General features: G+C 36.7%; 1 protein-coding gene and 1 pseudogene across 2 annotated transcripts; both read right to left on the reverse strand.

The window, feature by feature from the left end:
* Positions 1-209: 209 nt before the first annotated feature.
* LOC149194951 (oligopeptide transporter 7-like) lies at positions 210-4,097 on the reverse strand. 2 transcript variants are annotated; one of them, XM_089405195.1, is made up of 7 exons: positions 3,754-4,097; positions 3,033-3,613; positions 2,836-2,933; positions 2,105-2,674; positions 1,765-2,020; positions 1,122-1,304; positions 210-1,007 (listed from the first exon to the last, which is right to left on the reverse strand). In XM_089405195.1, the coding sequence occupies exons 1-7, from the start codon at positions 3,779-3,781 to the stop codon at positions 390-392; spliced, it is 2,334 nt and encodes a 777-aa protein (XP_089261321.1). In that variant the 5' UTR covers positions 3,782-4,097; the 3' UTR covers positions 210-389. The 2 variants fall into 2 exon arrangements, with proteins under 2 accessions (XP_089261321.1, XP_089261322.1); XM_089405196.1 differs by lacking the exon at positions 3,754-4,097 and having other exon boundaries at positions 211-1,007; positions 3,033-3,281; positions 3,382-3,517.
* A 19,790-nt stretch (positions 4,098-23,887) lies between these two features.
* Positions 23,888-25,990, reverse strand: LOC149194952 (hyperosmolality-gated Ca2+ permeable channel 1.5 pseudogene; annotated as a pseudogene).
* Positions 25,991-26,666: the final 676 nt, after the last annotated feature.

The raw sequence follows: 26,666 nt of genomic DNA on the forward strand, positions 1-26,666 counted from the left end.
AAGAAATTAATTGACTTTAATTTAATTGAATAGATTGTCGTCTTTGTCTTTAATAAATTTAAAATTAATATAAATATAAATAAATGAAATTAATCAAATAAATTTCGCTACCTTATGATCATCTTCACTTTCAATAACTACAAAGTTAAAACAAATATAGACAAATAATTATTAATCAAATAACTGTTGGTGTAATAAACTGGCATTAAAATTATCTTAAAAAAATTGATCTCCTCCCGACTCCGTCCCGTTGTGTGGTGTGCGATGTGATATCACAGACATAGGTGTTCGAATACAACTAGGTGGCCCGAAGAGAACAAGAAATCATGGGGGAAAGACAGCTGGGGCCATGCTCAACAATCAGATGATTGGCATGGCCCATGGGTTTCTCAGCAAAACACAGGGCAGCCTTCCACAATCATGGCTTTAGCAGTGGGGCACGATGCCAGGGTGCATCCGTCCAGGTTTTCTCCCCACCAATTCAATGTAATATCTTCTAATTCCAAGCACAGGTACAGTAGAACTGCCATGAATGCCAACCCTGCATCCAATCCGCCTGAAAGCACATAGTTATGGCGTTGCCACCAGTCTTTCTTGTATCTGTAGATTACGAAGTTGAAAATAAATCCCATGAGTACCCAGCTTGTATAATTCACCGCTGTTGCAGGGGGCATCATCCCCGTGGCCCCGATGAGAACGGGCATATTTATCAGTCTGATCCATTCTTTGTCAGGGTATGCCTTGTGTAACATCCATACTATGGCTGGAGCTATTGCTCCCGCTAAGAAAAACCAGTTGATTGCTTCATATTCACCAAGACTTCCAAAAATCCTTCTGGGTCCAATTAATCCCCATATCACAGAAGCGTCGTAGAAGACGTGATCCCTTGGACAAGTCCAAGGGCTGTCAGAGGATAATAGGTCTGTGTCACAGATATTGGGAATGGAATATATGAGCCACCAAGCTGTGACTAAATACACAATTCCCGCAACCACTGTGCCCACCATCTGCAACAAAGATTATATTGATGTATTAATAGCCGTAGAATGCAAATGGAAATCTCAATTTTGCAGAGGGGTTCAAGAAAACAATGGCTATGGAGGATTTGGCCTGTTCAATACCTGCGCATGGAACATTGCTCGAGGAGGGACTTTCATATAATGACCCAGTTTAAAATCTTGCAAGAATGTCAGGGCTTGGCTCATGCTGATAAATCCATACACCTTGAAGCAAATATTTGCAACTGGTCTGCCTGGATACATATAACCTATGATGTACTCCGTGATAATGTTCAGACCTGGTGACTACCATGCCAAATCAACCCAATAATTAGTATAGGATGAGATTGAAGATATATTCAGATAAGTACTGAGCATGATCTTTCTAAGCATGATTTAGATCCTAGATTTTGAAAATATTTTGTAATCTAGGGACAAAGCTATTTAAAAGGTCATTTTAGGAAAGGCCAGCTTTTGGAAATATTCTGAAATTTAATGGATTGGACCATAGTTATGGATTGGGGCATACTTTTTGTTTATCTGATTCCAAAATATTCCTGAAAAGTTAAATTCAACATTTAAACCATTTTTATTTTGAGAAAGCTTTCCTCTGGAAACTAGTTAAAAAATCTCACTTCCATACACAAAGTTCTCTTCATGGAGGAACTTTGCCAAATACCAATATGACTACTCAGAAACAGGGCATTTTGAGTGCACCTTAAAAAGCAACAAGAAGACCTATTTGCAGCATAGACTGTTCACATACCTGATTAGTAGTTGCAGTAATGATACCAATAGGTACTGTGAAGAATATAGCAATAGCACAGGCCAGTAATACTCCCCACCAGGGCAATTGAAGCTGATCGTTGTAATACTCGCATGTAAAAATCGTTAAAGCTACATTAATGATCAGAATCATTTGAAACCATGATTCTGGCACTTGCTTGTACTTCCTCATTAATCTGGTGTGCACGTCCACTTTCCCATCTCTGAAAGCAGACAGACTAAGTTGCCAAATTTCCCTGCATCAAAGTATAACCCATTAGTTTCATTTGATTGCTTTTGCAAACATGGAATTTTGAAGAATTCAGGGACTGATAGCATACTTTCCATGAAACAGGCCGACATGAACCACTGTGGCAGTTAACGCAGCGAACCCAACACCATAGGTAATAGCAAAAAATGTGCTAAGATGTATTGGTCCATACTTCTCGTAAGCCTTGAGGTCGAGATGGAAGTTTGAATTAATGATCAGGGAGATGTTGTACTCTTGGCCACTGGAGGTAAACAGGTCCTTAGAAAATATTGGAAATGTTTTTGCATCATATAAGTTGAACCAGTACGCTATTGGCGTTATCACATACATTACAAGCACAAATCCAATTCCCACATTGGCTATTGCAAACCAGGGAGTGGCAAGAGGGCTTCCCAGGTAAGAAGAAATGGTCGACCAATCTATCCCTAGGCAACCGATGCCCATGCCATATAGTCCTGAACCCAGTTGTTGTGCCAGAACGGACTTGGGAAAGATCCAGCAGATCCATGACAGGGATGTCACCATGGGAAACAGATAGCCAGGGAGTACATAATAAGCGAAACTACAGGTAAGGGCTATTATGAAAAACTGGTTTCTTGTAAGACCTCCCTCGGGTCTCTCCTCCTCTTCATGAAGTGCTCTGCAATCAGAAAAAAATGAAACAAACTCAAACTATTCCATGCCTGCTCAAACTAAGTCGGTTTATGAAAGTTTATATCTGAGAAATTGCACAAATTGATAATAAAAAAAACCACATTAACAAATATGGATTTGATCTAATAATGAAATGAGAATCCATGCCTGAACAGAGAAACCTGAACAAGGTTTGCAGGCCACCACATCGCAGCTGGCTCCACTAGATATTTTCTAAAGATCCCTGCCCATCCAAACCCCAATATCTGCATATCCAAGATTGTAATAGATAATGCAAATGACAAACCTCAGGGACTTTAAATGACCTCTAAACAAAATTTGAGCAGCAATGGTAAAAAATGAACCTGGGTTGTCATGACAACGAGGAAAGCAACGAAAAAGTCCAGCTTCTTCTTGTAGAAAAGCTTGACAGCACTGACAATGTGAATGGCATACACACTTCCGGCCCCCGAATTAGCGAAGATTGTGATGAGAACATGCTCTTTCATATTAAAGGGCCCTGGATTCAGCGAGAACTCCCATCTCTTCCCTGCAAAGAACTTTTTCCTAGTAATTGTTGCTGCCATTAGCTGGCCAAGAGGAAGGACTGCAATCTGAGCAGAAATTGCAGTAATTGTGAGCGGCTCTGTTCTATACCAAAAAAACTGATTTAGAAACGACAACGCGACGCATGACAAGATTCCGAGAACCCACATCCTGAAAGTCATGACAGGAAGGCTTGGATCATCCCTTGTAGGAACAGTGAGAGCGACCTCCTCGATCGGAGACTGGTCATCCTTGTCCTCTGCTGATTCTTCTTTTACAGGAAGAAGTCTTTGCTCTTCTTCATTCTCGATGGCTTTAAACCGATCACCCTCAGCTACCCATGTAGATATCTGTTCCTCTTCTTCATCGTTTCTGCTGCTTGGTGATTCCTCTGCAATAACTGCAATTACAAGGTTCAAATCTTTTTCAATTGCTCAAATACAGAAACAAACAATCACAAAGTGAACTGGTATACTAAATCTCTCACATTTCTCTAAGGTATCGTTGCCAATAAAAAGAAATGAGAATGTTATGTCCTACCGGAACTCTGAGTAGATTCATTCTCCATATCGACTCTGCAATTATTCAGAGTCCCTTCAAACACTCGACGTTATATTTTCAATATTCTTCTCTGCAGGTGAATCTCCGGGCCGAGCAACTAGCATAATACCCGAGCAGTCCATCTGCAAAGCACCTCCATATGGATCTTGAATTCTAGCTGTGAACTGGTCGGGTATGAAAATTTAGTGGCACAGAATCATTTCAATCATTTCAAGTCGGCACTCTAATGCCGACAAAATTATTGATCCCTTACTCTGAATCCCTGGATTTTATTACACTTGATCGGGATTAACGCTCTTACAAGTGGATATTCTGAAACATTGCGTCTTACTCGTCATGAATGTCAATGGTGGGTAGACCTGTTAGTTGTGATTTACATATATTCAATTATAATCTAGCAGAAGGGCAGATCTTGCAGCTAACTTACACGATGTGGGTGGGACCTAACAGTGAGCCTTTGAATATTCCAATGCATGTCTTCAAGGAGAGGTTAATGCGGGGTCAATTTTTCCTTCTTTCAAAAGGAGGGAAAGGAACTTCTGAAAATTGCAGTTTCTATTATTACTACTGTGGAGGTATATGTTTGTGTAAGTTTGAGTTACAAAAAGAGGAAATTATTATTAGTTTTATTTTAATGGATAAGGTATCAGTTATTAAAATTGTTTTTTTCATTTTTTTTGGTTTAGGAATTAAATGTATTTTAAAAGTTTAAAGGGGTAATTCAAAAAATATATTGATTTAGTTTATTATTCATTTAAAAAAAATATTATAAAATTTTGGAAGTAATAATTTTCAATAATTAGTTAGTATATAATTTTCAATTTTTGGATATATAATTTATTTTTAATATTGAATAAAAATGGATATGAATAATTATTACCATTCAAGATTTTGAGTGTAGTATTTATAATTGGTATGTGAAAATTAATAATAATTTATATTTTTATTGTTATTTATTTATTTATATTATGTTTTTTTATAACAATAAATCCATCATACGTCATGGTCATATAATTCTAGTATCTTATAAGTTATGTTTACATAATCCTACCACTATATTGGCATATCTACCAATTGAAGTGCCATTAAATGAAAGTTTTTTAAGAGAATCTTAAACACCTTGTCTTGTTGAATCTCAGCAAGTTGAAATGACACTAAATGAAAGTTTTGTTGAATCTCAGCAAGTTGAAATGACACTAAATGAAAGTTTTTTAGATAAGCTTGGACACCTTGTTGATCTTCACACAAATTCATGTGTTATAATTATTATCAATCCTTGTCAATAGAAGATTTGATATCACATTTATTGTCCATAATTAATGTGTGCATACCCCACATTCATGGTAATGTCATTTCCTCTCTTATTGTGCTTCCTTTCCTGGCTTCACAAAACACCAAAACAATTAGTCATGGGTTATGAGTGTAACTTGTAATAGCATTGAAAATTTAAATTAGCAAGATTATCAACAAATCTATGGCTCAATAACAATCTTGAAGAAAAACAAAAAACTTAAACTTCTAGCCAAGCCAAGGAAATTAAATCACATCTATTTATTCATGTTCACATTTTCTATCTATATAAAGGTATCTAACATGTTGATTCATAACTATTTTATTGGGCCGAGAGGTCCTCTACAACCCAATTTAGAGTGGATGGTTGAGCATTTGATGTGTGAGCGTTAGATGTGAGATATTGTTTAAATTCATATTTTTTTATATTGTACTTTTGTATTTTATTAATAAAATTACTAACAATTTTATAGATAAAAGAAAGTATAATATACATATCACATTAAAATATATAACATATAAATAGTACTTATAAATTAACATCAATTTTACCATATAAATTAAAATAATGATTGCATAATCATCTTTAAATTTAATTAGTAAGCAGATAAAGAAATTTACCATGGATATTATTAACTTCTAAATAGGCATTTTTACAATACCATGGGCCAATACCCAGAAGAGAAAGATAGAGAGAGGGAGGGGACAGAAAAAATCATAATACCATGTGATAATACCATGGTTTATCAATACCATGGGCCATCTATGCTTTTGATTATTATGTTATGGATCTAGGCTTTTAATCATTCTATCACGATACCATGGGCCAATACCATGGCTTATCAATACCACATGTCCAAAAACCATAACTTATTTCAAAATCAAAATATTTTACAAATACTTTATTTTAATTTAATTTTATAATATTTTTTAATTAAATCTAAAAGAAAAAAGGTTATAATTAATTTTGAGGTATATCTAAACCCTCCATCCTCACGAGTACTAAAAACATTCTCATAGAGATTAAATCGAGGATAGATGCATTTTAACCAAGGATCCAAACAAAGAGAGAAAATGAAGTGACTAACAATGATAGAGTAAAGATAGTGCATGGTTCTTTTAATTTTTTTATTATTGTATTTTCTTTAACATGATTGATCCAAAATATAGGTTTAATATTTTACAACCAATTATATATATTTTTAATTTAGATACTTTCTTAAATACAATACAATGGAATCATATTTAAGGGAGAGAGTGAGATGGAGGGGGAATAGAGTGGGGGAGAGACATAGAGGTGGGAGAGACAAGGAGAGAGTGGAAGGAAGAGAGAGAGGAGGGGGGAAAGAGATGGATTTGGAGGGGGAAAGAGAGGGAGGGAAGAACGAAGACATTGAGAGATAGAGGAGGAGAGAGAGAGGGAGTAATAAGGGGGAGATGAGGATGGAATGTGGGAGAGAGCAGATGAGGGAAGGGAGAGAAAAAGAGAGGATAGAGATAGGGAAAGAAGGGGAAGAGAGAGATAGGGAGACATAGATATGGAGGGGGGAGAGAGGGGGAGAGCGAGAAGGGGAGAGAGAGGGAGATAGTAACAAAGTTGGAGGGTGGAGAGAAAGAGAGTGTGATGGGGGGGAGAGACAGAGGGAGGTGGGAGAGAAAGGGAGAGAGAGGAAGGTAGAGAGAGGGGACTTGAGAGAGAGGAGAGAGAGAGGGAGTGATAAGGGAGAGATGAAGATGGAATTAGGGAGATAGGAGATGAGGGAAGGAAGAGAAAATGATAGGATAGAGATAGGGAAAGAAGGGGAAGAGAGAGAAAGGGAGACATAGATATGGAGGGGGGAGAGAGGGGGAGACTGAGAAGGGGAGAGAGAGGGAGATAGTGACAGAGTTGGAGGGTGGAGAGAAAGAGTGTGTGTGTGATGGTGGGAGAGACAGAGGGAGGTGGGAGAGAAAGGAAGAGAGAGGACTTGAGAGATAAAGGAGAGAGAGATGGAGCTGGAAGGGGAAGAAATAAATAGAGAGAGAAAGGTGGAGAGGGAGAGGGAGTGACAAGGGAGAGATGGAAAGACAATGAGGGAGATAGGAGAGAAAGAGGAGAGGGAGAGACACACACACACAGAGAGAGAAGGAGAACATAAAGAGAGAGAGAGAAGAGGGGAAGAGGGAGGGAGAGGAAGAGGGAGGGGGAGAGAGATAGATACATATATATATATATATATATATATATATAGAGAGAGAGAGAGAGAGAGAGAGAGTATGTTTTACAGGTGAGAAGGAGAGACAAGGGGAGATAGAGATATAGATGGAGGGGGAGAGAGACAAAGAGAGGGAGGGAGGAATAGAGATAGATATGGGGAGAGAGAGAGAGAGAGAGAGAGAAATAGGGAGGGATATATATATATATATATATATATATAGAGAGAGAGAGAGAGAGAGAGAGAGAGAGAGAGAGAGTATGCGAGTTGATATAGAGAGATATAGATGGAGGGGGAAAGAGGGAAGAAGAGAGAGACAAATAAAGGGAGGGAGGAATATATATATATATATATATATATATATATATATATATATAGATAGATAGATAGAGAGAGAGAGAGAGAGAGAGAGATGTGTTTAGGGAGTTGAGATAGAGAGACAAATAAGGAGAGATGGAGGGAGGTATAGATATAGATGGAAGAGGGGAGAGGGAAGAAGAGAAAGAAAAAGAAATGGAGGGAGAGGTGGAGAGAGAGAGATGGGGGAGAGAAAGAAGGAGGGAGGGAGGGAGATAGACATAGAATGGAAGGTGGAGAGAGGGAAGAAGAAAGAGACACAAAGATAAATACAAACATAGAAGTTAGATCTATAAAGTCATGAATATTTTATTTTTTCACTAAAATAGATGTATTGATTTTAGTGTAGTTGTTGATTTCTAATACTATTTGATCACTTTCACTATATGCATTGATTTCAGTGTAGATGGGGGGGGAGACAGAGGGAGGTGGGAGAGAAAGGGAGAGAGAGGAAGGAAGAGAGAGAGAGTACTTGTGAGATAGGGGGAGAGAGAGAGATGGAGTTGGAAGGGGAAGAAAGACATAGAGAGAGAAAGGTGGAGAGGGAGAGGGAGTGACAAGGGAGAGATGAAGAGACGATGAGAGAGAGAGGGAGTGACAAGGGAGAGATGAAGAGACGATGAGAGAGAGAGAGAGAGAGGGAGAGAAGGGGAACAGAGAGAGAGAGGAGGGGAAGAGAGAGAGGGAGAGGAAGAGGGAGGGAGAGAGAGATAGATACACATGGAGAGAGAGTGTATGTTTTGGGGGTGAGAAGGAGAGATAAAAGGAGATAGAGATATAAATGGAGGGGGAGGCAGGGAAGAAGAGAGAGGCAAAGAGATGGAAGGAGGAAGAGAGATAGATATGGAGAGAGAGGGAGAGGGAGGTGGAGGGAGAGAGGGAGAGGGAGGGAGAGGAATAGGGAGGTAGAGAGAGATATATATATAGATAAGGAGAGAGAGTGTCTATGTTTGGGGGCTGAGATAGAGATATAGATGGAGAGAGAGAGAGAGAAGGGGAAGATATAGAGAGGGAGAGGAAGAGGGAGAGATATATAGATAGATAAATATATATGGAGAGAGAGTGTGTATGTGGGCTGATATAGAGAGATAAAGAAGGAGATAGAGATATAGATATAGATGGAGGGGGAAAGAGGGAAGAAGAGAGAGACAAATAAAGGGAGGAAGATATATATATATATATATATATATATATATATATATAGAGAGAGAGAGAGAGAGAGAGAGAGAGAGATGTGTTTAGGGGGATGAGATAGAGAGACAAATAAGAAGATATGGAGGGAAGTATAGATATAGATGGCTGGGGGGGAGGGGGAAGAAGAAAAAGATATAGAAAGGGAGGGAGAGGTGGTGAGAGAGAGAGATGGGGGAGAGGGGGGGGAGGGAGAAGGAGAGAGGGAGGGAGATAAACACATAATGGAAGGTGGAGAGAGAGGGAAGAAAAAAGAGACACACAAAGACAAATACAAACATAGAAGTTAGATCTATAAGGTCATGAATTTATTTTTTTTCACTAAAATAGATGTATTGATTTTAGTGTAGTTGTTGATTTGTAATCCTATTTGATCACTTGCACTAGATGCATTTATTCCAGTGTAGATGTTGATTTCTACTCCTATTTGATTGCTTGCATTAGATGCATTGGTTTCAATGTAGATATTTATTTCTAATTTTATTTGATCGATTGCACTAGATGCATTGATTTTAGTGTAGATGTCGATTTCTAATTCTATTTAATACCTTATACTAGATGCATTTATTTCAGTGTAGATGTTGATTTATACTCCTATTTGATTGCTTGAACTGGATGCATTGGTTTTAGTGTAGATATTGATTTATAATCCTATATGATCGCTTGCACTAGATGCATTGATTTCAATGTAGATGTTGATTTCTAATCCTATTTAATACCTTACACTAGATGCATTGATTTCAGTGTATATGTTGATTTCTACTCCTATTTTATTGCTTGCACTTAATGCATTGGTTTCGGTGTAGATATTGATTTCTAATCATATTTGATTGCTTGAATTAAATACATTGATTTTAGTGTAGATGTTTGTTTCTAATCCTATTTGATTGTTTGCACCAGATGCATTGATTTATTATAGATGTTGATTTCTAATCCTATTTGATTGTTCACACTAGATGCATTGATTTCAGTGTAGATGTTGATTTATGATTTGATGCAACTAGATGTATGATGTACATTAATTTCAAAGTAATTAGATTAATAGTATGCATTGATTTCAGTGTAAGCACATCTCTTCCCCCTCCATCTATATCTCTATCTTCCATTGTGTCTCATTATTTATCTCTCTATCTCACCCCCCAAACTTACACACACTCTCTCCATATTTATCTATGTCTCTCTCTCTCCCTCTATTTTCCACTCTCTCTCTCTCTTTCTCTAACACTTCTTTCTCCATATCTATTTCTCTCCCTCTCTCCATGTCTTTGCCTCTCTCTTCTTCCCTTTCTCCCCCCCTCCATATATATCTCTATCTCACCCCCAAAACATACAAAATATCCCTCAATGTACGCACATAAACATTATTCATGGCATGAATTTACTTCTTTGTTATAGTGATTAAACCATAAATACAATACTTGAATTTTCATCCTAAATAAAAATTTCACTTACTCGAAATGTCTTCTTCTTAAAATTGTAAACTATTTGTAATTGGCTACATTCTTATTATTCCCATTTTCCATCATTCAATATTGGTAATCACTTTTCATTCAAACACAATAATAGAAAATAACTAATAGGTGTGACAATAAGAATAGTAGAAGAAAATAGTTTCAGATTGATTGCAATGAAGATTGTTTGTAATTCACTATATTCTTATTATTCACATTTTCTATTATTCAACATTGTTATGTTGTCACTTTGCACTTAAAATTTTTATTTCATCATTTTTCATCATTCAAGTTACTAAGAGTCTCTCTCATCTCAACAAACTGAGGTAGCTAGGCAATGTTTAAGTTAAATTGACCAAATTAATATTAAACATATTTAGCATATTTAAAATGATCAAAATAATTATATGTTCAACAGATTTTGTATGACTGCACATGACTGAAACCAACCTAGATCCATCTTAACCCTTGATCTATCAAGCGCAGAGAGAGATCAAATTTCTCGATGTGCAACCTTTCCTCAAGTTTTCCACTCAAAAAAGAGGTTTGCACCTCGAGAGATTTGATCCCTCTTAGTGCTAGATAGATTCGGGGCTAAGAGGGATCTAGGCTGTTTGTATTAGTAATGTTATTTCATGTTCTCAATCATGGTGTGGTTAAAGCATGCTATCTAATGTTTTGACTTCTCAAAAAGTATCTTAATTGTTGTACTTAATGGGAATAATTACATTAGTAATACTTGAATATAAAGTTTGGTCAAGCTCATGGTATATAATGTATAGTTTTATTTTGTTTCTCATAAAAGGTTGTCAATGATTTTGTTTGGGATAAAAAAAAGATTCTATTAAACTTAATAAAATTTTATAATTTGTATGTTCTTAATAAAGACTAAATGTGACGATGCACAAAATGGACATTGTCATTAAAACAAAACCTAAAATTGGAATTTCAATAGTGAGAATTCACCAAATACCCAATCCTCTATTCTCCATATTGATCATGCCCCTTTCTTTGATTTTATGCATTTTTATTTCTCACTTTCTTTCATTTATTTTTTCTTTTTTCTCTCAACATTAACATTGGTGTGATGATACTTTGTTTGTCAAGTATTTTGAGAATGCCCATTGGATATTTTTCTCTATGCCTTAATCCAAGCCCAAGATGAATTAAATGTATCCTTTGTATCCTTAATTATTGAAACAAAATATTTGTGTGTGTTGAAAATAGCAACAAGAAATGATAAAAATAGAATCTAGAAATTCCAGTTTAATTTGTCCTTGAATTAAATTGTGAATTAAAATCGAATTTTATTTTCATAGCAACTTGTAATAGTTAACTAGAGTGAGTTGACTTAGTTAACTTAGGAATTTCAAGTTGGAAGCCTTTATGAAGTCATGTATATGTTCTCCCTATATTATAGGGGTCCAAGATGAATTAAGTATGAGTGGTAATTAGTTAACTCAGTTTATTGAGTTAAGTCCAGTTAAATTAGTTCCAAACTATTTGAGGAACTAATATTGAGTTAACAGTCAGTTGATGAATTAGTGCACTCAACTAGTGCTACTCTAGTTAACTGAATATTCCCTCATTAGAAAATCATGCCTGTTGATTATAAGAAAGACCCAGTTGAGACTAGAGTGTAGGGACAATGTACTATTTGTTATAGATTCTCATGCATGTTGATTCTAAGAAAGACCCAGTTGAGACTAGAGTGCAGGGACAATGTACTATTTGTTTTAGATTTTTCTGAATTGCATTGATAGCGCAGGCATTCAGGAACTGATCCTTAAGGGATTGCCAATTTTTAGATGCTTTATTTCTCTTTAAATACAAGCTATCCTCCATAGGAATTGTGCATTGGAATAGAGAGTTGGAGAGCTTGTGAATTGGTTAAGCTTTGGCCTTGAGCTTGCATATGAGTTGGAAATCGAATTAGTTGAGTGATGGGATTGTTTTAGAGAGAACAAGCATTGTAATTTCATCTTGATTGTCTAGATTAATACAATACAGATAGTGGGGTTTTGAGATATGGATTTCCCTGAATACTTATTGTGTTATGTGCCATTAATGTTCTTCCTCTTGTCGATTATTGTTTTGCTTGACAGTTATGTGCTTCTGTTGTAGAGAGTAGAAGTAGATTCTTGTCTCTTGCTTTAGTACATTGCATGAGCTTGTGAATCTACAGGATTTTCTACAGTGTGTGGGTGGGATTCTTAAGCAAGCTATGGAGAAGGTAAGATAATTATTGTTATCATTATATTTGTATATTAGGTATTATGTTCTACCATCTACTTTGGGACACATTTTTGGATGGCTAAATATGAAAGTTGATCCATAAATAATAATATAGTTGTCTCAATGAATACTTTCCTTTAATTCTATGTTTATATGGATCTTAGGAGGCTCCAAATTACAAATATCTTAGCCTATATAATAAGTCATGAATGAAATATTAAAAGTAGATGTTCATGTTCCTGGAGGCCCATAAAACAAGGAGGCTCTCTCCTTGGATCTTGTATTTTGATCAATTTCTCACAGTTTTAACAAAACACCAAAGATTTATTACAATATCTTCTTTCCTAATGAGATATATAATGAATATATACCAAATGTGATTGGGATTTTAAGGAATAGGGACTCCCATGCTTAAACATGATTGTGACATGCTCAAGATATAAATCCAATATGTAATGCTCATACATCATATAAATACACAAAATAAATCATCTCTTATATTAAGGTTCACATAAATATTTTACTTTTACATTGTGTCTTAAGTTTTATATTGATTTTTTAAAATTTTTTACATGAATAGTAATTCTTGGTAAATAATTTTGAATATAAAAATACTTAAATATATGCTAATAATTTAAAGATATATATAAATTTACTATCCAATAAAATTGTCAAAAAATAAATAATTTATTATATTAAAAATAATACATATTTTTACTTTGAAAATTAAGAAAGTACACTATATACCACACATGCTATTTTAAGGTTTTAGAATTCCTTCACTTATTCATGAACATTAATTCAATCATAAGCTTGGTCAGGAATATTGATTCAATCAAAATTATTATTATTTTATTTTGATTAATGTACATGACATAAAAGCATATATATTTCATATTTAATTTAATTTGTTTGTGTTATTAATAACTACTATAATATATAAATTCTATGAATTTGATAAGACATGTAATTTTTTTATTTACAAATATCCAACATAAAAATTATATAGCAAAACTAGCGTGCAATTGTAGATCTATTGGAAGATAATGGCAATAAAAGCATTCCTTTGTAAAATTGCAAAGGATAAAAGTAAGAATATTTATAGATAGCTATTTAATATGTCAATATTGGAGTTTTTCATTTCAAAACAAATTTGGAAAACTTATATAAAAATATAAGCTTTGATGGGAGATATGATTTGATCTTTTATAATGTGCACAAGGTTTTAAAAGGTACATTTCTATTGTTCACCTTATAAGCTGGTTTGTAATATTTTCTTTTTCTGATATGATTAAAATGGACAGAATCTTCCCATGGTATTTACCGTGGTATTTCTCATGTTATGAGTCCATGGTATTTGTTTTTGTTTTTTGAGGGAAAATAATAAAATAAAATTTCTAGAGAGTCCATCAAGCCTATAAAAAGGGATAGGAGCTAGGCATTTGGATCATCCCAGGTTTATCTATTTTATTGGTTTTCTGGAGAACTTAGTGTGGTTAGTTCTAGTGTGATTGTGAACTTGGGTTAGTTCCGATTTGATCCCAGAGATGAAAACCTCGTGGGTGTGATTTGTCTAGTAAATCCATCCAAAGTCCATGATTTTGATTTAGTCATTTGCTTTCTCTTTTGATGAGAAGTCGTGCATGCAATGGCAAGCCCAGCTATTTTTGTATGGGCATGCACTAATTTTCCTGCTAACCTAGGGTTTATTGTAATTAATCGAGCATCTCGAAAAAGACTAGTTCCGGTGATCCATTATAATCAATATAGCTAGTATTTATCAGTCTCTCAATTTCGGTGGTCTTCTCCACAACCACCCTAGTTGGCCATTCCCTTTCTTGCAGAAGGGAAAATTGTTATTTTCTAGATCAAAACTGGTATTTTTCTATGCATTGAATTTATCATCAAGCTAAGGCAGAATTATCAGAGATTCAAGGTAATTATTGGGCAGAGCTCCTCTTCTTACCTGGAGCATAAAGAACCATTCCAGGAAGACCGAAATCTATTGGATCTCTGAAGTGAATTAAAGTTCATATTGTTATCATGGGAAGCAAAGTCCTTCTCTATAGTCCTGGTCATGTGCATATCCTCTTGATAGATCGAATTTTTTTAGGAACTCTGAGTGCACTAGCAGACTGAGAATCCCCTTTAATTTTGGACGTATTTATCAGATTGGGCATGTTTTACTGGTTAATTTGACAGAACAAGGGAGCGATCTAATTTGAAGATCCGGTTGTAAAGTGGCCAAATCATGGTCATTTTCCATGGTCGAGATTGTGCTCGTGGGATCAAAGCAGTTGATTCGTGGTTCCATAGAAGGCATCCTTGTTTGCAGGCCGAGTTCCTAATTGATTGGCTAATAATTATCTCAATGGATTCAAGGAGGCTGAGCTACATATCACATTAGTATTAAGAAGGCCATACGAAAGTTATAGATCTGCCATAAGATCTGTCAAGAGATAAGTCATGAGGCCATCCAAATCGATCAAGTGAGGCTAATCCATTAATGTGTGAATAATAGGTGCACTGGGCGAGGACCATACATATTGTAGCAGGAGCAATGAAAAGTCGGCTGCAGGAGGGATTTTCCAGGGGCACACTACAACCGCATCTCCAAGGTTGAGAGGGGTTGGGATCCGTGGGTTCCACATAGGGTTTGAAAAGGGCGACATAACACTTGTAATAGAAGGTCGCAAGCCTCTTCCAACACTGTGTAGAGTCGACATGTAACGACAACTTTGATTATCTCCTAAATTATTTCCAACATATGGGGAGATGCATTACCTTTGTCGTCATAGCAGTCCACAGCTATAAGAAAAATCTTTGTCTTCTTTCTCAGTGAAGAATAGATGTTTGAGACAATCACGTTATTCGCTGAGGCCCTTGGATCATCTACATCCGGCTTTGGCTCAGTTTCTTCAGTGATTAGAAACGGTGATGCCATTTTCAGTCGTGGGCTTACGCGCTGCCATAAAGGAATAACCAGGCGTAAGGGTCGAGAAGGTGTGGAGCTTGAAGGTCAAACAACCACACAGCCGCCTAGGAACGTAGGTGTGGAAATGGTGCAGGGTCATTGTTGTGGGGGTAGCTAAGAGCGATTGTTGTTCAGTGAAGCAGTTCCAGGTACTGGTTACTCGGTCCCAAAAGCAGAGGTTGCAAGCATATTTACAATCAAAACCGTGTAACGACCAAACGCACACATGGTTGATCTGAAGGGTGATGCCTCTCTGTAGCAAGTCAAGGCTGTAAGGAGGATAATTTCGTGTGCCCAGCAGGGTAGTTGTAGTTCTCCAACAAAGTCACCAGTGAAAATTGGCGTAATAACCATAGGAGGACGGAAAAGGCTCACTGGCGAGGAGAAAATCGATTACTAAGGTTGCTATCTCCAGTCTCATAAGAAGGATCATTGGATCATTTGCGTCAGCGCTAGAAGAAGTTAAGATAATATTAACTTGAGTCATTCGATTGAATGGGCCCTATTTAATTGCATGTGTTTGTTGTAGCAATTTGAACCTAAGGTCGATCTAGGGTTCGATCTATCAGATAAATTTGCAATCCCTAGTTTTCCTAAGTGGAGTTATTACTGACGGGAATTACGAAGGTTGCATACTATTTTATTTGCATAATCCTAAGGTCGATCTAGGGTTCGATCTATCAGATAAATTTGCAATCCCTAGTTTTCCTCAGTGGAGTTATTACTGACGGGAATTACGAAGGTTGAACTCCACTGACGGGAATTACGAAGGTTGCATACTATTAGCTGATCAACCCCGAAGGGAATCGAGCTCCGTGGCCAATTACTAGGCCTAACTCCAAGGGCTTCGGGAAGAATTGACCCTGTGACCTCCCAATCGACAATGCACTGATTTGACCGGTTGAGCTAACCCTTGGGGCTGAAACCTTCATCATTTATATAAAGGAGTGATTATTGTTTAGATGACGTTGAAATTATTGCACCCTTTTAAATTACATGATACAATTATAACTTAATATACTGATTTTTTTTTGAACTGTGGTGACAGTTGTAGAGCGGGATCAAAGAGGGTCGATAAAGTCGTATGTCCAGTAGGTACATAATTGTTGAGGTCGAAGTTGTAGACCAAGAGGCCATACATATCGGCACCAAGGAACACATATCATCGCAAAAACCATGGAGCCATCCAAGGCTCATGCATTTGAAAGGGGTATACACAATCCCATGTGCAGTATTCCATCCTATACTATGCAATTCAAGGTTTTAAATAAATGGGTCAAATCTGCGACACAAACATGGTGGAGATATAAGGATTATGGGAGATATAAGGTTTAATTTATTTTTTTTGGGATATATAAGAAGAAGAAGAAGAAGAAGAAGAAGAAGAAGAAGGGGCTTTAATTTCTCAATTAGATATTTGAAGAATCCATATTCCTCTGCTTTGGTATGTGAGAAGATGGGTCGTCTTGAAGAGATCTTGGAAAAAACCTAGAAACTTCTTGATGAACTAGTGAGAATATATGGTCCTTTACACAACAATACCTCCTTAGACCAAAATGATGGTCAAATTAGCAGACCGTTCTCGAAAATAGTCCATGTCATTCTGCATCCAAAGCACCCATGGGAAGTGAAGGAAAGATAGGAAAGAGGGGCTAAGCTCTTCGCACTTGGATATGAATTGCAACAAACAAAGTCAGACATAGACCTTCATAAGTTGGAGGAATTAGACACATGTCTATCCAAGGTGGGGCAGCCAGAATGGAAGAAACTCAGTTGGGCTCTCAAGCCATCTATGCTTGCATTAATACAATCCAAACTCTAGGAGCATCCTTGTGAAGAGGTCAGGCTTACAGTTGCTTCTTGTCTTAGTAGGATAATAAATTTAACATTGCCTCTACTGGCTTACAATAATTATATCATGAGAGAGGTATTGCAGCTGATAGTAGAAGCCTTTCAAGGGTTGAACAACATCATGCTTCCTACCTTTCAAAAGCGGTGCAAAGTCTTAGAACTCATGGCAGAGTTTAGCTTTGAAACATACATGTTGAATCTGGAATGTGATGACTTAATCTTTCGGGTGTTCAAGAACTTTTTCAACAACATTACATCCTCTCATCTAGACCGTGTCAACATATTAAGCATGCAACATATTGAGTCCTTGTTCCTAAATGGAGATGTTGACATCTGCAAGATACTAAGATCCAAACTATTGGCCATATGGAGGAAGGAACTAATTGTATCAACAACTGCCTATGATCTAGTGGAGAAGTTGGTCATGCAAAACGTAAAATTTCTCAGATGGGTGCTGACTAAGAAGGAGCTTAAAAGGATTGATGGAGGAAGCAAGAACAAAGGTAGTAAAACCTGCAACAGGAATGAACTAACAAGGAGAGGACTATGCGTTATCTTCAAGGGACCTTCGGCACTTGACCATTCATGTCCAGGTGATAGGAAGGAGGTAAAAAGTACAAAACAAGAGGATATTCCTTCAGATCATGGGGTGTCTTCTATAGTTTGGCCTATTGATTTTCAGGATGGTGAGCAACAACATGATATTATTCAGGGAGACTTGCAAGATGACAATCATTCAAAAGTGCACGAGGAAATTTTACCTAATGGTATTGATGAGGTAGAATCCTATACAATTGAGTCCATGGGTCTCCAAGGGGATGTCCATAAAGAATATGAGTAGTTAATTATAGATAATAGTCCACAAGTGCATCTATGTTTGACAACTGGAGAAGATGAACAACATATTGTCTTCACAGATGTGGGAGGCCAAGAAAACTTGAGTGAGGAGATAACATTAGTGAACTGACATGATGAGCATGATTATGAGGAGGGGCATGACATACATAATGTGTAGGATGAACCATTCCCAGAGAGTCGGTAAAAGGCTCAAGTTGAAGCTGTGGTCATGGGGCATCCAGTGCAAATGTTAGGTTCCTATACTACTAGTGTAGCCCCTTATTGTTATTAGTGAAACCCCCTTATTGTATTTTTGTGCTCATGTAGTCCCCATATTGTTCTTATTGTGCACCATAGAAGCCCACTATTGTTATTTTTGTGCCCTTATAGTATTATTGTTATGTCAACTCTGATTATATTGTGACCCCTTAGACTCCTATATATAGAAAGGAGGCCTTGTCATTTGTATCATCGAAGAATTATTCATTTGTGTAAAGTAAAGGAGGATTTCCCCTCTAAGAGGCTAATTTTGAATTCATTGATACATTTCTTCTTCTATTTTGTGAGTTGGTTGCATAACATTTGGTATCAGAGCTTTGGATTCTAGGGTTTCGCTGCTGCAAACAAATCATCATGGAATTTTCCCTATAACTGTTTTTCTACGAAGCTTTAGAAGCTAAAACTAAAACCCAGTGGAGCCGAAACCTTGGTGAACCTCGTGTACGCATTTTAGATCTTGGTTCGCTATATTTTCAGATATATGATCCAAGGATGTAAGGGTTTTTACAAGCTCCTGAATTTCATCTCAAACATGTGACCTTGGGAAAAGCATCATAAATTTCTCTCTAAGCATCAGATTCAAATTTAATAAAAAGTGACAGAAGACTAGATTTAGTTTGTTGGGTATTGTTTTTAGGGCCGAAGGTCAAAATAGTGACACGTGGCACTTCATACAAGTTTTCTATATGGAAGGAGTCTATAATCAGGTCATCGTGGGAGATTGGGAATAGTACTTTCTTGGAGAATCCAATCTTGATCAGACTTGTGGGGTTGAAAAGAAGACTTAGAGGGATACCAAAGGAAAAAAATTTAGACCTTGGAGATCAGAAATTATAGAGATACAACAAATTTAATATCAAGCTCATACAAAGCAAAAAAGAAGATTTGAAGTGATTCAAAGGAAGCATAATTATCATTAATTGATGCTCGAAGAAAGAAAATGGAAACGCCTAGTATGCAACCCATAAGCTCTACTATGACACCTGAAGAAGAGGAATAGATGCAACATGATATATCAAAATTGCGAGACCAAGTGCAACAAATTTCACTCTCGCAAAAAGTAACAAAAAATGAATTGGAAGCCATGATGAATGTTAAGATAGATGGTATAAAAAGGGACATGGGAGTTTTGAATGATGGTTTAAAATCATACATGGAAGCAATGATGAATGTCAAGATAGAGGGGTTGAAGGAAGGTTTGAAAAAGTTGCTAGAAGAAAGGCATCCCGGTGGTGACAAGGCAATCCATGAAAATCATAATGAAGACAAAATGAGTATCAATTATGCTTTTAGAGACTCCAATGTGGGGTTTAAGAACCACCAGATTCCAAAGATAGGTATGAGGAATTTTGATGGAAAAGATCCAGTAACTTGGATACTACGGATGGAGAAATAGTTTGATCTACATGATGTGCAACCCTCATAAAAGGTACATATTGCATCTTTATATTTAGAACCCAATCAGTTTGTATGGTATAAATGTCTTTGTTCTCATAAATCACTTGTCACCTAGTCAATTTTTTATAGAGGAAATGATAACACGAATATGCAAAGAGCAACATGTTCTTTAGCCGACTGATAAATCTCAAACAAAAGGGTTCAATGGAAGAGCACATTGAAGACTTCCAAAAATTGAATATTAGGGTAACCAATATTCTAGAGGAGAATATGATTGATGTCTTCATAGGGACTTTTAAAGATAACATTTAACATGAGATTTGCCTTTGGGAACTTGATTTATTGGAGAAGGCATTCAGGGTGGCAAGAAAAGTTGAAAGAAAAATTATGGCAACAAGGAAGTCTACCACTCACAACTATAAAGATGGAAGTGTTGATAATCCTACTCTTCAACAACCTACAAGGTTGACACCGCAAGAATTGGAGGAAAAAAGAGAAAAAGGACTTGGTTACAATTGTGATAAAAAATACATTAAGGTCATAAGTGTAACGAGAAGAAGTTATTATACACAGATTGTGAAGAGGAGGAACAAAAGGAACAAAAAATATCAAAAGAGGAGGATATACACCAGAAACCAACCCTGGAGAAAGAAGGAATGAATCTAACCATATCTTGTAATGCATTGGGAGGAATTACCACTCAAAATATCAAGATAGAAGGACATATCATGAAGAAAAAGGATAACCTCACTTTGGGGCAGAATCGAATGAAACAACAGGGAAATCAACATCACGGCAAAAGAAGTTTTGATGCAGGCGACTTGGTATTTTTACGGCTACAACCATACAAACAAATTTCTCTCAAGCAAGCTAAGAAGGATAATAAATGATCACCAAAATACTATGGTCCTTACAAGGTGTTGCAAAAGATTAGTACTATGACATACAAATTGCAACTTCTTGCATCTTCCCGAGTGCGCCCAGTTTTCCATGTTTCATGCTTAAAGAAGGTTATATGTGACAAGCTCCCAGTTCACATAATATTGTCGAAACTTGATGAGGAAGGAAAAATCGTATTGGAACCTGAAGTAGCCACGAAAACAAGAACCTGACAACTACGAAATCGATCAATTTTAGAGTATCTCATCAAGTGGAAGAGCTTACCACTGAAACTTCCACATGGGAGGATGAGAATTTTATATAGAAGCATCCAAAACTATTCAAGCATTGAGGAGAACACTTTTTTGAAGGAGAGGGGCATGTTAGGTCCCTGTACTACTAGTGTAGCCGCTTATTTTTATTAGTGCAACCCCCTTATTGTATTCTTGTGCCCATGTAGTCCCCATATTGTTATTATTATGCCCCATATAAGCCCACTATTATTATTTTTGTGCCCTTCCAATATTATTGTTATGCCAACTCTGATTATATTGTGACCCCTTAGACTCATATATATAGAAAGGAGGTCTTGTCATTTGTATCATTGAAGAATTGTTCATTTGTATAATGTAAAGGAGGTTACCCCCTCGAAGAGGCTAATTTCGAAGTCGTTGATCTATTCCTTCTTCTATTTTGTGAGCTGGTTGCATAATAGTAAATAGGTACAAGGACATTCAACAGGGCACCAGAATCACCAGTAGAGGAATTTTGGGGAAAGATCACACATTTCAAGATAGATATTATGATGTTGAAGCAGAGAGTCCAGATAGCTCGAGACACTATCTTACAGGAGAACATAAAAATTGAGGAACTCATAGGGGTATGTGCCGAGTCAGCAACCAAACTATCTAGTGTAAAGGAACATCTCAAGTCCCTCACAATGCAGTAGGAGGAATACAATTGGGAGTTCCAGAGAAGCCCTATAGAAGAGTACATAGATAGGGCTTGCAACAGTACCAAACCATCTTTATACGTTAGGGAGAGCAGGGAAGAGTTCTATAAATGGGTCATGTTGGGTGATCATGTGGAGCAAAATGAGTTGAGAATCAGGCAACATCAACATGGTAGAATTATTCCATGTGCAGACATTCATGCATTATATCCTTTCCATGAGATGGATTGGCAAGATATTATGAGTTGGAACTCTATTGATGGGATGATTCCTAGGAGGATACTCTTAGCCAAGGGAATATTGCAGCTTGTGCTCTGAAGCATAGGAAATGTTGAAGAGTTGAGATAGTATCATAACCCACAGGTCCTAGGACTTAGGTGGCATTGGGATCTAGGAGAATCTATAAGCAATATTGACCAAAGGATTGTTTGGGATCTAGGTATCGAAGGATCCATTCAGGATCATTTAGCATGGAGGCATGGAATAACAAAATGGGTTGTATGAGATCCTAGTATCAATGTAAAAATGCTTCTGTGTGGACATAAGTGGATTGCTCGAGGGCAAGCAACCTTTGTGCAGGAGGATTCGTAATATTCCCTTTTCTTGATATGGTCAAAGTTGATGAAGCTACCCACGGTATTTACCATGGTATTTTCCCATGGCATTTGCCCATGGTATTTGCCTTTGTTTTTCAAGGAAAAAGAATAAAATAAGGATTCTAGAGGGTCCATCAAGCCTATACAAAGGGATAAGAGCTAGGCATTTGGATCATCTTGAGATTATCTATCTTATTGTGTTTTCTTGAGAACTTGGCGTGACCAATCCCAGTTTGATCCCAAGGACTAAAACCCTATGGGTGTGATTTTTCTGGTGGATCTATCCATGGGTCCTGTTATCTCAAAATCAGACCCTGAAAGGCTGCAGACCAGGAAGACTTCAAGTAACTATTTCAAACCTACTTTAGGTTGAGGCTTAGCCTCCCCAACCTGAGAGGGCTCTCTCAAAGGATTAAAGGTTTTTGATTATGATCAAGATGGCTAACTCTTGTGAAACAAATAAAAATGAAAATGGTGGAAACACAACTAACAAGTATCCATTGGGCTTATGGAGTCATATATGATTCAGTATTAACAGTAGGGTTGGCTTTGCATAGAAGTCAAGGAATTCAGATTTCAACATATGTAGAGCACACCAAACACATAGAAGGCAGTTTACGAGTATATGAAGGAAATTAGAGCACTGTTAGCGATTTCTAAGTAATCACATACTCATAACACTGTGGATAACATGAAAAGACAACAAAAGAAATTCATCACATTGAAATCTTTATGATTCTTGAGAAGCATAAGCCAATACTGTATTACCAAAAAACAGAGTCTTTTACATAAGCCAAATATCAGAGCTTTTTTTCATAAATTTCCAACCCGTATTACATTGCCCTTTATCCTATATATAGAGCTCTTCTACGTAACTGAGATTCCTCCTCAAGCATGAGGGGAACTCAAATTCTCCTTATCATGACACCTATTGACATATTAAACTAACTATTAAAAGCAACTTACTACTAATTGACAGCTCTAGAAACCTAAAACAATTAGGATTCTAATTCTACATCATGCTGAACATAACATTTATTACAATCAAGATTCATTCTCTGACAAGTGGTTTCCTTCAGCTTTGGCCTTGATGGATGTTTAAAGCTCTTTGATGGACCTTACTATCTTATCTCTTCATTGCTGCTAAGAAATAGGAAACTGCCCCTGTTTTTATGCTTTTGGTTTCCTCAAAGATATCCGGAAATAATTAACCATGTTGATCTTCTTGAATTAGTCAACAATCTATTGGAGTGCCACTTCTTTCATGTGTTGTCGAACTTTCCCATGTGTGAAGACAAGACCTCCTCCAAGTTGTCTGACATATCATGAACTGTAGTAACTATGATCACTTTATAACAAAAAGTTTAAAGTTCAATCATATGTTTCCTCCACCTGTTTTTCCCTTGTTGAATGTTGACACTTGTTACATGATCCTTTGAAGAAATTCCTTTTTCAAAAATTTTCCCTCGGTCTCTCAAAATTGGTTGACTGAGTTTTAATTATGTAGCTACAACAGTTTCGTAGCGCGCTACGAAACTACTGTGCATTAGGCATCATCTTCAGCAGTTTCGTAGCGCGCTACGAAACTGTTGTGCATTAGGTATCATCTTCAACAGTTTCGTAGCGCGCTATGAAACTGTTGTGTAATCACCAAAACACAGCTTAATACCAAAAGTTTGATATCTTGGGCTTCCTTATATTTAAATATTCTTTTTAGCTGCTCCAAAGCTTTTCAAAACTGAGTGGAGACGTATGATTCTTCAAGAAAAATTGCAACAAGGAAAACCATCAAAATTTGGAACATAATCTTTCTCACTAGCTCCAGGGGTGTTCAGTTTTGAATATCCTTTGAGATTAAGGTTTGGTTCTATGGCCTGATCCAAAGTATCCTTTGCCATGGCTTCCTCCAGTGGATATCTTCGGAAAGCAGGCTCAAAACGACTTCTACAAAACCTGTGAAACCAAATTGTCAACACTGGAAGGGCTAAAAGTATAGGCGTGGAGTCACCTGCTTTTTTAGTGCTTAGCAGACCAAGTAGTAGTAGTTGTGATATTACTAATGCAGCAACTATATGACTATGAACATGAGGCAAAAATGCTGCTACACTCTCATACTCCTGATTATACACATTGATAACCTGATGTCGATACACAAAGTATGAAAATCCAAAAAAGATGACTATGAAAGGCAGAAGTATTGGTGTGACCACTGCATACACAAGTCCAAGCAGAAAGTATAGTTGAAGTTGAGGAAGTGCTTCTGGGAAACCGACACTGCCAGGATCCATGGCATTCTCCTTATCCTTCTCAGTCTTCACCAAAAACATGCTCTTCAGATGAAAAATGATTAATGGCTTCAATCGGAGAATTTCACCAGCAATGCTTGCCCATCCATCAACCATGATATAAGTGATGAAAAAGGTAGCTTTCATTGGTATTGAAACTCCAATAGTCTTTGGTATCTGTGTTGGAGATTGATGAAGAAAAGCATGAAGCTGTTGAAATGTTGTTCCAGTAATTATACTTCCAAGAAATACATTCACCAGCATAAAGTAATAATACTTTGCAGCAGCTCTCCTTTCAAGTATAGATGTTGCTGCATAACCTTCAATTTTTGACATGATCATCAAGATAGTAGGAAGTAAAATAAGAAATATCTTCAAAGCCAACCCTGGTAGAAATCCTTGAAGAAATGACTTGATAATTTTCACTTCTATTATTGGTTTCAGGAAGGGAGCAACCTTCTCAATTCCATCAAGGTTGACCAATGACTGGACTGCTGCAATTGGGATCATGAAGAAAAATACAAGGAAAAAGAGTGTAACACCCATGAGTAGTTTCCGAATTGTGATTGCAACAAATGGAATGGCCAGATTGTTCAGGGGCTCACTCTGTTAACCAAATTGTTGGGTTCTTGCTTTGTTGTGTTTGTGCACAAACAACAGCTCCCCAACGTGTATTAAATGAAACAAATGCAACAGGCATGATTGCCTCAGGATCTTTCAGTACCCGTTCTCGTTCTTCTGCTATTTTCGTAACCAAAGTGTCAATTTCTGTTGTGTAAAGGTCAATGGCATCCACTCTTTCACCCCAAAGACCGAGAAAACCTTCCTTTGTTGTGGGCCTCTTTTCAGGATGTCTTGAATACTTGATCTGGTAGTAATCAAGCCAGTTTTTGAGTTTCTCCTTCTTCTTAACAAGCTTGGCAAGCTTATTTGCATTGTAGACAACCTGATGAGTGAGGTAGTGATCAGGATGGTTAACTCGAAAAAAATGATCAACATGCTCACTAATTGTCTCATCAGTATCTGGAGGCACATTTCTGACTAGGACACTGAATTGATCGGCACGACGACGTTGTGAAGCCAAGAAATGCAGCCTCATGCTTGCTATTTTGTCATACTCTACATAAAGCACAAAACATGTCCATGCTGAAAACACATACGCCATTAATAGATGAGCCCAAAACCTTTGAGAACCACTCTGGACATTTGATATTGAAAGTTTGTCAATGTCACTAAAGACCAGCTTTTTCTTTAAGTTTACTAAAGTCCCTCCTGTGGCATTTACTGGAACAAGGATTGCACAAGCAAGAATGCCAAAGGTACAAAGATTTTCAGACCTACAATGTAGATCCGGAGGTAAACAACGGAATCAAGACCGGCGTGATCAATGAGCTCCGCCTGGGGCATTCTGAGAGCCTCCGGCATCCAATTGAGAAAACGCATGTATGCTCTACTTGATGTGTGACTTCCTTAAGGAAATTTTTCTTGAGTGATAATAGGTCCTCTATTGTGGTTCAATATTTTTCTTTCTCTTTTGATGAGTAATTGTGCATGGCATTGCAAGTACTTCAATATTTTTGTATGGTCATGTACTATTTTATTCAGTTAATAATATAAATAAATGTTGCATATGTTTTAGATCCCTTGTATTCTATGCTTGTCTTGTCAATGTTTTTATTAGAACACCAAAATATTCCAAATCTGTTAATTATTTAGCCATTTAAAATCTTACATAGCTATAGTGCTCTACTAAGTTATTTAGTATACTCATGTTCTCAACAATTATGACATTGTCTTTAGAAATTAATTACTCTTTAATATACCAATATGTTCCATCTTGTCTTTTCAAACAAAATATGGAAAACCTACTTAAAAATATCAGCTTTGCTGCATCCTAATTTGATCTTGTATAATATTCCCAAGACCTTAAAATATACATATTTATTGTTCACCCTAATAACCAATTGTTCTTGAAAGTATTTAGTATAACCATGTTCTCAAAAGTTACGACATTGTATTTAGAAATTGATTTTGCAAATACTCTATAAAATTTATGAAGCTTGATAGAAATAATTAAATTCAGTTACATGGGCTTCTAATAGTAATAAAAAAATTGTGACTT

This window comes from Pinus tabuliformis, chromosome 2_2 (assembly GCF_031772625.1).
Source record: "Pinus tabuliformis cultivar Carrire ecotype Pingquan chromosome 2_2, CPIR1, whole genome shotgun sequence".
Taxonomy (NCBI): Eukaryota; Viridiplantae; Streptophyta; class Pinopsida; order Pinales; family Pinaceae; genus Pinus; species Pinus tabuliformis.